At 37.7% G+C, this 12,005-nt stretch overlaps 1 protein-coding gene across 5 annotated transcripts in view; it reads left to right on the top strand.

Moving 5' to 3' along the window:
• Window positions 1–12,005, top strand: part of DZIP1 (DAZ interacting zinc finger protein 1) — a 115,126-nt gene that overhangs the window by 92,299 nt on the left and 10,822 nt on the right. For all 5 annotated transcript variants that reach the window (XM_069067346.1, XM_069067344.1, XM_069067345.1 and 2 more), the window contains 5 exons: window positions 2,933–3,072; window positions 4,895–5,093; window positions 5,932–6,061; window positions 6,300–6,347; window positions 9,285–9,478. In XM_069067346.1, the coding sequence (XP_068923447.1) occupies window positions 2,933–3,072; window positions 4,895–5,093; window positions 5,932–6,061; window positions 6,300–6,347; window positions 9,285–9,478 (711 nt within the window). The remainder of the gene's footprint in view (window positions 1–2,932; window positions 3,073–4,894; window positions 5,094–5,931; window positions 6,062–6,299; window positions 6,348–9,284; window positions 9,479–12,005) is intronic.

Here is a 12,005-nt window from a genome sequence, read left to right as displayed (position 1 = left end):
AACATCTGACTTTGAATTCCAGATTCCCTTCCTCCCTTGTCACCCATCCTTACTGGGAAGATAAGCAATTCAATATAGGTTGTACATGTGTAGCTAATGCAAAACATTATGATAGTAGATATATTGTAAAAGACTAACTATATTTCCCTCCCTCCTATCCCATCTCCCACTTATTCTGTTCTCTATTTTGATCCCGTCTCTTTTCAAAAGTGTGTGGTTCCAACTTCCCTCCCCTCAAGGCTGCCCTCCCTTCCATCTCATCCCCTTCCCCACTACTCTCCTGTAGGGTGAGATACCCTGCTTAGTGTGTATTTCATTCCCTCCCCAAGCCAAATTCAATGAGAATAAGGTTGACCCATTCCCTTTTGCCTTCTTATTCTTCCCCTCGATTGTAACCATTTTCCCTTGCCTCTTCTATATGAGATAGTTTACCCCATTCTGTCTCTCCCCATCTTCTCTCATTATATTCCTCTCTCCCCTCTTAATTTCACCTTTTAAAATCATCCCTTCCTATTAACTTGGTCCTGTTCCCTCTATCTATGTATACCTGTATACATATATACACACATTCACATATGTATACGCCCGTATACCCTCTGATATAGACATATATATGTATATGTATATATATATATATATATATATACATATTGCTATTCCCTTGAACTATTTTCATACTGATAAATGTTTCTTCAGTTACAATTATTATTTTTCCATGTAGGAATGTTAATAGTTCAACTTTGATAAGTTCCTTATGATTTCTTTTCCCTGTTTACCTTCTCATGTTTCTCTTGCTTCTCATATCTGAATGACAAATTTTCTATTCAACTCCGTTTTTTTCATCAAGAAGCTTGAAAGTCCTCTATTCCACTGAATGACGATATTTTCCCCTGAAACATGATACTCAGTTTTGCTGGGTAGGTGATTCTTGGTTTTAATCCCAGCTCCTTTGCCCTCCAGAACATCATATTCCAAGCCCTTCAAACCCTCAGTGTAGAAGCTGCCAGATCCTGAGTTATCGTGACTGTGTTTCCACAATATTCACATTGTTTCTTCTGGCTACTTGTAATATTCTCTCCTTAATCTGGGGATTCCAGAACCTGGCTATAATATTCCTAGGAGTTTTATTTTGGGGATCTTTTTCAGGAGGTGATCGGTGGATTCTTTCAACCTCTATTTTGCCCTCTCGTTCTAAAACATCAGGGCAGTTTTCCTTGAGAATTCCTTGGAGGATGATTTCTAGGTTCTTTCTTTGATCATGGCTTTTAGGTAGTCCAATAATTTTTAAATTCTCTCTCCTGCATCTATTTTCCAGGTCAGTGGTTTTTCCCATGAGATATTTCACATTGACTTCTCTTCTTTCATTTGTTTGGATCTGTTTAACAGCATCTTGATTTCTCATAAAGTCATTAGCTTCCATTTGCTCCCATCTGATTCTGAAGGAATGATTCTCCTCATTAAGCTTTTGAGATTCTTTTTCCATCTGGCAAATTTGGCTTTTTAAGCATTCTTCTCCTCATTGCCTTTTTGAGCCTCTTTTGCTATTTGAGTTAGTCTGTTTTTAAGGTGTGATTTTCCTCAGTCAGGCTATTGACTCTCATTTCTCAATTTCCTTGCATCATTCTCTTTTCTCTTCCCAATTTTTCTTCCACTTCTCTTATCTGCTTCTTAACGTCCTCTATGGCCTGTGATCAGCTTATATTTTTCTTTGAAGCTTTTGGTGCTGGAGTTCTGACTTCACTGTTTTCCTCCTGTTCCATGCTTTGATCCTTTTATAGGAGTCTAATGTTGGATTCTTCTGTTTGCTTTGCTTCCTTTACCTGGTCATGTTGCCACTCAATTACTTGACTTTTGGCCTTTTTGCCACAGTAGGACTCTGCTACCAGACAGGGGAGCTTCATACCAAATGCTGGGGTTTTCTCACCTGCTGGAGGAATTAGTTGGGTGCCCTCTCTGAATTCTCCACATACTCTGGCAAGGTGGACACACACCCCAGGACCTCCACCCTATACAGCAATCCAGATCCAAGCAGGTTAAAGCAAAAACGATTACCCCTCAGACTGGTCGCTTGGTTCCCCTACACTCTGCAGGCCAGGAGCTGAAGCTGCCATGTGGTGGCTGGCTGTGCTGGAGTCTCACCGGCTTCTCACCCCTGGGGCAAAAGCGGATGTACTCCCAACTACTGGTCCCAAAGTCCACACTGCACTGACCTCTCACTTTGTCCTTAGCATCTATGTGTTGATAATTCTGGATCACCACAGCTGCTGGTGATCTGGAGTCCCTCCAGCCGGGGGCTGGTCAGGCCCGCCCTGGGGCTAAAACCTCTGTGGAGCTGGGCTCCCAGAACACTGTGCTGGCCGATTCCTGCTAGCCTTCCATGCTGTCCTCAACAGGAAGTTTGCTTCTCTGTGTCATTTTTGTGGGTTCTATAGTTCCAAAGTTTGTTCAGAGTTCTCTTTTACATGGATTGGAGGTGGTGAGAGTCAGAGCCGTGTGGAGGTTCTGTTTCTACTCTTCCATCTTGACTCTGCCCCCCCTATCTGATTCCTTAAATTCAGTAATCTTATTACTCTAGTATGCAGTGTTTAGTCAATTGTAGTATTTTCCATAAGGAAAGAGTAAAATTCAAGTACATTTTTCTATTTTTTTATATATGAATATATGTGTGTAAATATATGTAGTTTTCCATTTTGTTATAATTTGAATAAGAAATTATATGGTCGTTCTTAAGAAATATTTATGTTCATCAAGTTATAATTTTTGAGATTAATATAACTTTCAAAATTTTGGAGAATTATAAACAGTATTTCTTATGAAAAAGGTAACATTGATCTTTCTTTGTGATTAAAAAATTCATTTGTTTTAACCTTACCTATTAAAAAGTTGCACAATTATTATTTCACCTTGGGGATATAATTTTATCTCATTTCAGGAAAGGAGAATGAGAAGAAATTAACTAATAAACTGCACTTGATAAAAGCTTTGAAGAGCAATCCTTCTCTCACTAAAGAGTTAAGAACAGTCTTAGAACAGACTTTGGTGGAGAAACTAGAAACCTTGGGAATTAACGCAGTAAGCTTAAATCTTTCTGGGGTCTTCTGATGGCTCCCCTTCCCCCCACCCCAAAAAAATAAAAAGCAAGAGAAGCTTATTTCTAAAAAACGTGTGCTAATTAGTCATCCACAATTGGGAACAAATTATTTAATTGACATCTCAATGTCATCATGGCCTCATTGTTATAAAGAATGTTAGCATCATCTAGCTCACACTCCCACAGAATAGTGGAAGCCAAACACATTTTCAAGATGTTTTAAGTTCCAGCATGTGGTCTTCTGGAAAACTCGGGTAGGAAACATCTCAAGCATCCATATTCAACTCCTGTGGCCTTTATTCATTCAGAGAAATAATATTGTCAAATAAGTTTTCCCTAAAGTATAGATATGGTTTAGTACAGTTTCTTGTATTAATCCGACTTTCTTTTGCATGTATTTCTAAATGCCTTAAGAACAACTGTACTTATGTGATCTTAAGTCTTCTTAAAACTAATCAGTGGAGTTGAAATGCTTATTTTTCCATAGCATGTCTATATTGTTGAATATAAGGATAGGAACTACACCTGTGATTTCATTGGGTATTCCTAGAAGAAGAAACTCCCTCTACCAGTGCAGATCAGAATGCTTTCTGCAACTTAATTTCTTTTAGAGTTGTCTAGAACACTGAGTTAAGTGACTTTCTCAGGGTCATGCAGTATCAGAGCTGAGACTTGAACCCAGGTCTGCCTGGCTCCAAGCAAGGCTAGTTCACTATCCATTATGCCATACTGCCTCTCATTGTTATGTATAACACTATTATCAAGCATAACCACATCACACTTTTCTTTTGAAATTACTTGAACTTTTGGACTGTGATCCAGAGAGAGGAAAAAAAAAATGCATACATTCTTTAAAACCTTACCCACTTAAATAGTGTGTGTATACACACACACACACACACACACCTCTACCCCACCTCCCATACAGGTTCTTACGATTTTACTCCCGGGCTATTGCAGTCACCTCCTAAATGGCCTCCCTTGTTCCAGACTTATTTCCTTCTCACCCCACCTCCCGAAAGATTGACCACCATTTGCACATTGTCAATCACATGTTCACAGACCTTTAACCCAGCCCTCTGTGGCCTTCTCACTATTCTCAAAACATATTTTATCCATTGCTGCTTTCTCAGCATGGCTTGTGTTATTTCCTCTGCCTGAAATACCCTTTCCCTTCCTTTTCATTTATATAGCATCCTTCCAGTCTCTGCTCATGTACCATCTCTTAAATGATAGTAAAATCTGAATTTAGAAAGGACCTTTCTAGATATCTTTCTTTGATAAAATAGATCCCAGTGATCTCCCTCTAATAAGCTCTTCCAAATCTTACTATCTTAATCCCTTTTTCCTTCCTTACGTTAATTATTTGTATCCCCTGTATGGTTACAGCTACACTATAAAATCTTCAATATCAGATTCCTAATGCCTTTTAAAATACATCTGTTACAGTGTCTTCACATTAAATCTTTTTTGTGTCATAGATTCCTTTAGCAGTCTGGTGAAGCCTGTGGACCTCCTCTTAGAATGAAGTTTTTAATTTCATAAAATAAAATTCAAAGGAATCCAATTATATTGAAATATAGTTATCAAAACATTTTAAATCAAATTCATGGACCCTAGGTTAAGATCTTCTTCACAAGGCAGATGTTTTATCACTATTTTTGCAATTTCTTCATTTGAGAATTCCCAGCTAATGAAATCACAGCCCAGTACCTCTTTTGGTTCCATACAGATATGCAGATAAAATATCAAGACGTGGTGGAAAGTTCACATAATTAAGTCTCATGATATCTCATCCTTTAGGGTGTACGTGGTATTCCCACCTACCACCTGAATCGAGTGCTAACTGCTATTGAAACTGTGAGACAAGAGAAAAGAAAGCAAATGCCTAACATGCAGGAAATTAGAGACTTTCTGGAATATCAAGTCAGCTGCAAGATTGAGGAAAGAACCTCAGTGAATTCAAGCAGGCTTCTTAGCAGCTCTCCTTTGATTCTTTCAGGTAAGAGAATGTATACGTAATATACATTTAATGTGTTAGTAATTATGGTAACTAACTAAAGGACAGAACAATTATATAGTATCCTGGAGTCTGGGGTTGTAGTTTTTTCCTACCCCTCCTTCCCAGACAAAATGCACATCAATTCAAAATGAGACCCTGGATGGCTGCAGCAGTTATGTAAACTATATCGTATCCATATTATTTTATTTTATTTTATTTTTGCCTTTTGGAGGACGATTGGGGTTAAGTAACTTGCCCAAGGTTACCCGGCTAGTTTTTTTGTGTGGGTGTTGTGTCTGAGGCCGGAACTGAACTCGGGTCCTCCTAACTCCGGGGCTGGCGCTTTACTCACTGCACAACCTAAGCTCCCCTATCCATATAATTTTAAAAAGCAATTTGTGATCAGACCCTATGAAGAAATTGCTATTTGACTTAATTCTTCTCAGCAATACAAAAATCTAAGACAATTCCAATAGACTCACGATGGAAAATGCTATCCATATCAAGAGAAAGAACTACTGAGTCTGAATGCAGATGAATGCTTCAGCATACTATTTTCTCTCTTTTTTTTGTTTTTTCTTTCTTGTGGTTTTCCCCTTTGGTTTTCATTCTATTTTACAACATGACTAATGTGGAAATATATTTAATATATAATATATATAATAATACATATATAGCTTATATCAGATTGCATGCTGTCTTGGGGAGGGGGAGCAGAGGGAGGAGAATAAAATTTAGAACTCAAAATTTTATAGAGTGAATGTTGAAAACCAAAAACAAATAAATAAAATTTTAAAAAGAAATTGCTATTTGAACAATACTGCTATTTAAATTCCAGATAAGCCTAGCATGACCAAGTTGGAAATGTCCTCATCTGGAGAGTTACCTAAAGTGAAAAAGTCGTCTTCAAAAACTAAACATCTGATCAAACAAAAATCTGTTCCTGCTAAGCGGATACCTGTGCCAACGTATGTATTTTTACCTCTTGCAAAAATCTTAACTTTATTAACGTTTTGTTTAAGTGATTATCTTACTTGCTGTTAACTATAGTTTTCAGTTAATGACAAGAGAGCTTCATTTACATTCTGTATTGCTGCTTATAATTGTAAGAAAATTAATGCCACAGTGCCACAAATCATAATTTTAAAATGTATTGTTTACTGGTGAATAGTTCAGGAATAATTTATATTGTTTTTTTTAAACCAGGACAAATAAATTAGAAGAGAATTTTCTTAAAAAGTCTTCAAGTATTTCGTAAGTTTTTTTGCTCCTTTTTTTTTTTTAAAAATGGAATATTACTGCTTTTCTAAACCTTTTTATTCAACTGTTACTTCATTACAAGTCAATACTCTGTTATGGGCAATTAAGTTCATAGATTCATGTGTCAACATTTTTTAAGTGTCCTTATTTTGTACTGATATGTTATGTCTCATATATTTTTTATATTTTCCTAATGTATGAAAAATTAAGATTTAGACCAATTCACTTTATCAGAAAGATTTTAGCATGATTGATGTTTTATTTTTGATTTGCTGATAATCACAGTACTACTTTCACAGAATAATTTTTTTTTAAAGATAGATTAAATATCTCAGCTAGAATTTTGTTCTACTTGTATATAGGTCAAAAAAGCAACAGTCATACACAAACCAGGTATTAGGAAACAAATTCTTAGACTTTCTAGGACTTTCTTGCAGTTTTTCAAGTGACACTGCTACCTGGACATTTCTGCAGGACTTTAGATGTCATCTTGTTCAACCCCTCCCTGGAGGCAGAATCAACTCTACAAATATCCCCAGTGAGCACTACTTGTTGACTTTTGCTTGACTACCTCCACTGAATGGGAGCTCATGGTCTCATGAACCAGAGTCTGTCCCACTTTGGAACATCTTGAATTGTTAGAAAGTTCTTTCTTATCTTGAGCCAAAAATCCAGCTCTGTAATGTTAATCCATTGGCTCTGGTTTCTTTGCTCTCTGTGACCAAGCAGTATAATCCCAGTCTTTTGCCTTTAGCATAACCCTTCAAGTGTTTATAGATTTTTAGTCATTTCCTTCTAAATCTCTCTCCCAGGCTAAGCATTCCTGTTCCTTTCAACCAATCCTCATCAGCAGTTATTTTCAGTCATCTCACAACCCCAGTGCCTACACCCTAGAACCATTCTATTTTGTCAGTGTTCCTTCAAAAGTGCAGGAGCCAGAAACTGAGATAAGTCAGCAAGAATTTATTATTAATATGTGCCAGGAAGTGTGCTGAGTAAGCACTGGGTCACAAAGAATGGCAGAAACAGTTCATGCTGTCAAGGAGTTAAGAATCTCATGAGAGAGAGAGACCACAAGCAAACAGAAATGTACCCACAAGATATATGTGGGGTGAAATCTCAAAGGAAAAGATGCAGAGATTAAGAAGGAAAAGGAGGGGTGGCTAGGTGGCACAGTGAATAGAGCACCAGTCCTGGAGTCAGGAGGACCTGAGTTCAAATGCGGCCTCAGACACTTAACACAAAAGCTAGCCATGTGACCTTGGGCAAGTCACTTAACCCCAATTGCCCTCCAAAAAGCAAAAAAAGAAAAAAGAAGGACAAGGAAAGAGACTTTTTTGTAAGAGACTTTAGCTGAGACTTGAAGGAAACCAGGAGGTGAAGATGAGGAGGGAGAAAGTTCCGGGAATGGAATCAGCCAGTGAAAATGCCCAGAGACTGAGATGACCTTCATGGATGATCAAGGAAGGTCATGGAGGCCAGTGTCACTGAATTATAGAGTACACAAGTAGGAACAAGATTATGAATGGTTTTGAACCTCAAATAAAGTATTTTTTATTTGATCTCAGAGGTAAAAGTAAACTACTAGAGTTTGTTGGATGGTAGTTAGGGGTGAGGGTGACCTGTGCTTATTTAGGAGGGCCATGTTGGCCACTTGATGGAGGAGGGAGAGAAGACACTACTCCAGATTTGTTCACACCATATAAGTGATTAGATAAACAGGTCAGTTCTCTTCACTGTAGAACATAGACATAGACATAGGTTGTGAGGACATAGACAGTGAGGTTGTGACTTGGAATCAAAGTAGATAAGAAACTGAAATGAGCAGAACTAGGGGAACAATTTGTACAGTAACATCAATATCATAAAGATTATCAGCTGTGAAAAACTTGGTAACTGATCAACACAGTGACCCACCGTAGTTCCAAAGAACTCATGATAAAAACGTTCTGTACACCTTCACATAGAGAACTGACAGGTTCAGAGTACAGCTTTCCTTCCTTCCTTCCTTCCTTCCTTCCTTCCTTCCTTCCTTCCTTCCTTCCTTCCTTCCTTCCTTCCTTCCTTCCTTCCTTCCTTCCTTCCTCCCTCCCTCCTTCCCTCCCTCCCTTCCTCACTCCTTCTCTCCCTCCCTTCCTTTCTTCCTTCCTCCCTTCCTCCCTCCTTCTCTCCCTCCTTCTCTTCCTCCCTTCCTTCCTTCCTTCATTCCTCCCTCCCTCCCCCTCTCCCTCCCTTCCTTCCTTCTTTCCTTCCTTTCTCTTTCTTTCTTTCTCCTCTTTCTGTGCTTTTAGTCATGACTGATGTGGTAATTTTTTTGCATGGCTGCACAAATTTATCAAGGGTTTTGTTTTTCTTACCTTCTTGATAGGTCAGGGAAGGGAGAAGGGAGGGAGAGAATTGAGAACTGAAAATAAAATTGAGTTATTGGGAGGGAAAAAAGAGGAAACATATACTCTAAGCTTCTTGTCCCTGTATCCTGAGAAGTCTGTATCCTGAATCGCACCACTTTCTTACAGCCTCTCTATTTAAACTTCCAGATTTAAAAAGTCTTCAAGTATTTTGTAAGTTTTTTTTGTTCCTTTTTTTAAATGGAATATTATTGCTTTTCTAAACCTTTTTATTCAACTGTTCCTTCATTACAAGTCAACACTCTGTTATGGGTAATTAAGTTCATAGATTCATGTGTCAACATTTAAGTGTCCTTATTTTGTACTGATATGTTATGTCTCATACATAGTTTTTATTGGTGTTGCCAGCAGCTTAAGAGCCAAAGACTGGGACTGTTAATGGCACAAGTTTCATGGTGGAAATTTGTTGTTTGTATCTAAATCAGTTGAGAAAGTAATAATTTAAATTGGCATTCAGTGATTTAGATTGCAACTCTAATAAATTATCAATCCATATGTTTTCCTATTGGTTTTCAATATTTAGGACTCCTCCCTTTAGTTCTGAGGATGAATTAGATGAGGATGGCATCGTGCAGTCCTTCTTGTCACCAGAATTGCTTCACGTGCAGTCTGCAAACAGCCTCCACACTTCTGGAAATGGTGCTGCCAAAAGTGACACTGATTGGAGTGAAGGGAGTGAAATTGAAGATAACGAAATCCCTTTTAAGCCTGAAGAAGGTTTTCTAGTCTTTCTTTTGCTTAAAAATTATGGAGCCAAGTGGTTTATTAAACATTAATGATAAGAATTTTATCAACTTGATTCTAGGCACTAGTAACTGAAATTTTTGAACCTATGTCTTGTAAGGATTTACATTCAAGAAATGGGAAGTCACTTTTGTAATTTGACAGACAGGCAAAAAGTTTTCTAAAATGAAAAAAGAAAAAAGCTGTTTCTGACATCTATTAACTTCAGTCCACCTCATAGTAAATCCTATGATGAAACATCTCAATAGAATGTTTAATAGTCCATGGCAGGTTGGAGTTTTTCAAAATAAGACTAATTGCTATATACCATTAGACTTGCAAGTTTGACAAATGGTCAAAAGCTCTGGTAATGATACCCATCAGAGAGTTGCCCCATTCTAAAGCAGCCCTCATTCATACCCCTGACCTTCTGAGTGGCTCCGAAACCCTTTCAGATTTTCAGTCAGTAAAGAAAGGCATTCAGAGGGTTCCTATAAAGTGTGACTATTCTAAGAGATTTAGGAGCTTTAGAATTTTAAAACTGAAGAGGATCATAGACTTAGGGCTAGAAATAACATCATCTAATCCAATATCCCATTTTACAGAAGAGGAAACCAAAGATGAGACTGGCAAAGTGACTTGCTCAGCATCTCACATGTAGTAAGTGAGATTCTCACAGAATTGGGATGCAAACCCAGATTTTCTGATTCCAAATCCAGTGCCCTTTCTAATATCCAGTGCTGTTCTGAGTCTGAATCAGTCTCCACACCAGAGTCTAGAGCTCCTCTGTGAATATCCTGCCCTTTGATTCTATGACCCCAGTTGAAAGGATCAGCAAGCCAAGGGAGAACAGGTTTGTCTGCATGAGGTCCTTCTAGTGGGGAACATACTGTTTTCATATGCTTTACTTCCCTGGCCCAGAAGGTAGTCATGTCAGTGCCAGACTAAGGAATGAATGATTTTTTCAGCAACTTTATTTGTGTTCATTACAGGTATATTAATGACTATCCTCTGGGGCTATTCATTAATAGGGGCAGAACCTCAATGGAAAAACAATGAAAAGTTATAGTATATAACAAGGGACCCTAAAATGTCAGATCATTGATGTTCATTCCTTATTCATTCAACAGATATGTATTAAGCTCTTACTATGTAAAAGGAATTGCAGTAGGGACTTGAGGTATTACAGAGGTGAATAGGACACAGTTCCTACCCTTAAGGAGTTTCCAGTCAAATAGGGAAGGTGTACATATACTATATATTTATATACATATATGTGCAAAAAATTTATAAAATAAAAAAATAGCTATTTCTAATTTGTGTGTATATATTCACACACACACAATATGAAATGCCATAAGGATATTAGAAGTGCTACAGGAGAGGTAAAGATACAGTTGTATAGGAAGGAACATTTCTGGCAGGGTAAGGGATGCAGTACAAGGGGAAAATCAAGAAAGATTTCTTAGAATGGTAGAATTGTGCAGGACATTGATAAGCTACTAAAGGCAAAGAGAACATGCTAATCGGAGAAAACAGCAAGACTTTGAGGTCTGTGGCAAAGGTCCTTACTTGAAAACTTTTTCTTTCCCCTAGCGTGTTTGTATAGTGCTCTGCACCCAATAGGCACTTAATAAATATGTCTTGAATGAATGTTGAATTAGTCCAGGGAGGGCATAGGAACAATGCAAGGCTTCTTTAGGAATGGCTTGTAGTTCACTTAAGTGTAAGGTATGTGTAAGGGAGGGCTGCCCATAGTACTATCATAGTAATGGTGTAGCTTATAGTGTAATAGGAATAATCCACAGTGAAGTAATGTTTGAAATCATGGAAGTGGGTAAGATAATCAAAGGAAGAACTACAGAGGGGAAAAAAACTGAAGAGGCCAAAGAAGAACCTTGAAAAATGTCTAAATTTGGAAGTGAAAGTTAGAAAAGGAATTAATAAAGGAGACCCCCAAAAAGTAGTAAAAGGGGAAAAAATAAAGAAGATAGTACCATCTTTTAGAAATTTCAGGTACCAGAGAAAAGTCAAACAGGCTAAAATCATTAGATATTTCCATTAGAAAAATATCGGTAGCCTTTAAGAACATAATTTCAGTAGATGTCTAGGGGTAGAAGCCAGATTGCAAAGGATAGAGTGAATAGGTGATGAAAAAGGTGAAAAAGAAAAGGAATAGTTTATGCTTTTGAAAAGTTTGACAATGAAGAAAGGAGATAGCTTCATTGGACATTAACTTGGGAATATAGTATAGTACAGTGTAGGCAATGGAAGAGAGAGATAGAGAAGATGCGAGACAAAGAAGGAAACTAATCGAACAAGGTCCAAGAGTAGGTAGGAGGAGTGAGATTAAAAAGTTCAGTAAAAAGTGATTAGCCTTGGAAAGAAGGAAGGATACTTCTTCCCCAGAGAAGAGAAGATAGATGAATATGTAGAAAAACTTTGAGACAGAGAGGATCAAAGTTAGGGAAGGTGATGTTATTGGGCCTTCATCTTCTCAGTAAAGTAGGAGATTAGAACA

The sequence above is a fragment of the Petaurus breviceps genome, unplaced genomic scaffold (assembly GCF_028583685.1).
Source record: "Petaurus breviceps papuanus isolate PSGF00001 unplaced genomic scaffold, PetGlider_PUasm1.0 90743, whole genome shotgun sequence".
Taxonomy (NCBI): Eukaryota; Metazoa; Chordata; class Mammalia; order Diprotodontia; family Petauridae; genus Petaurus; species Petaurus breviceps.
The sequence above is the reverse complement of the archived record's forward strand: the minus strand, read 5'-3'. Positions and strand labels throughout refer to the sequence as shown.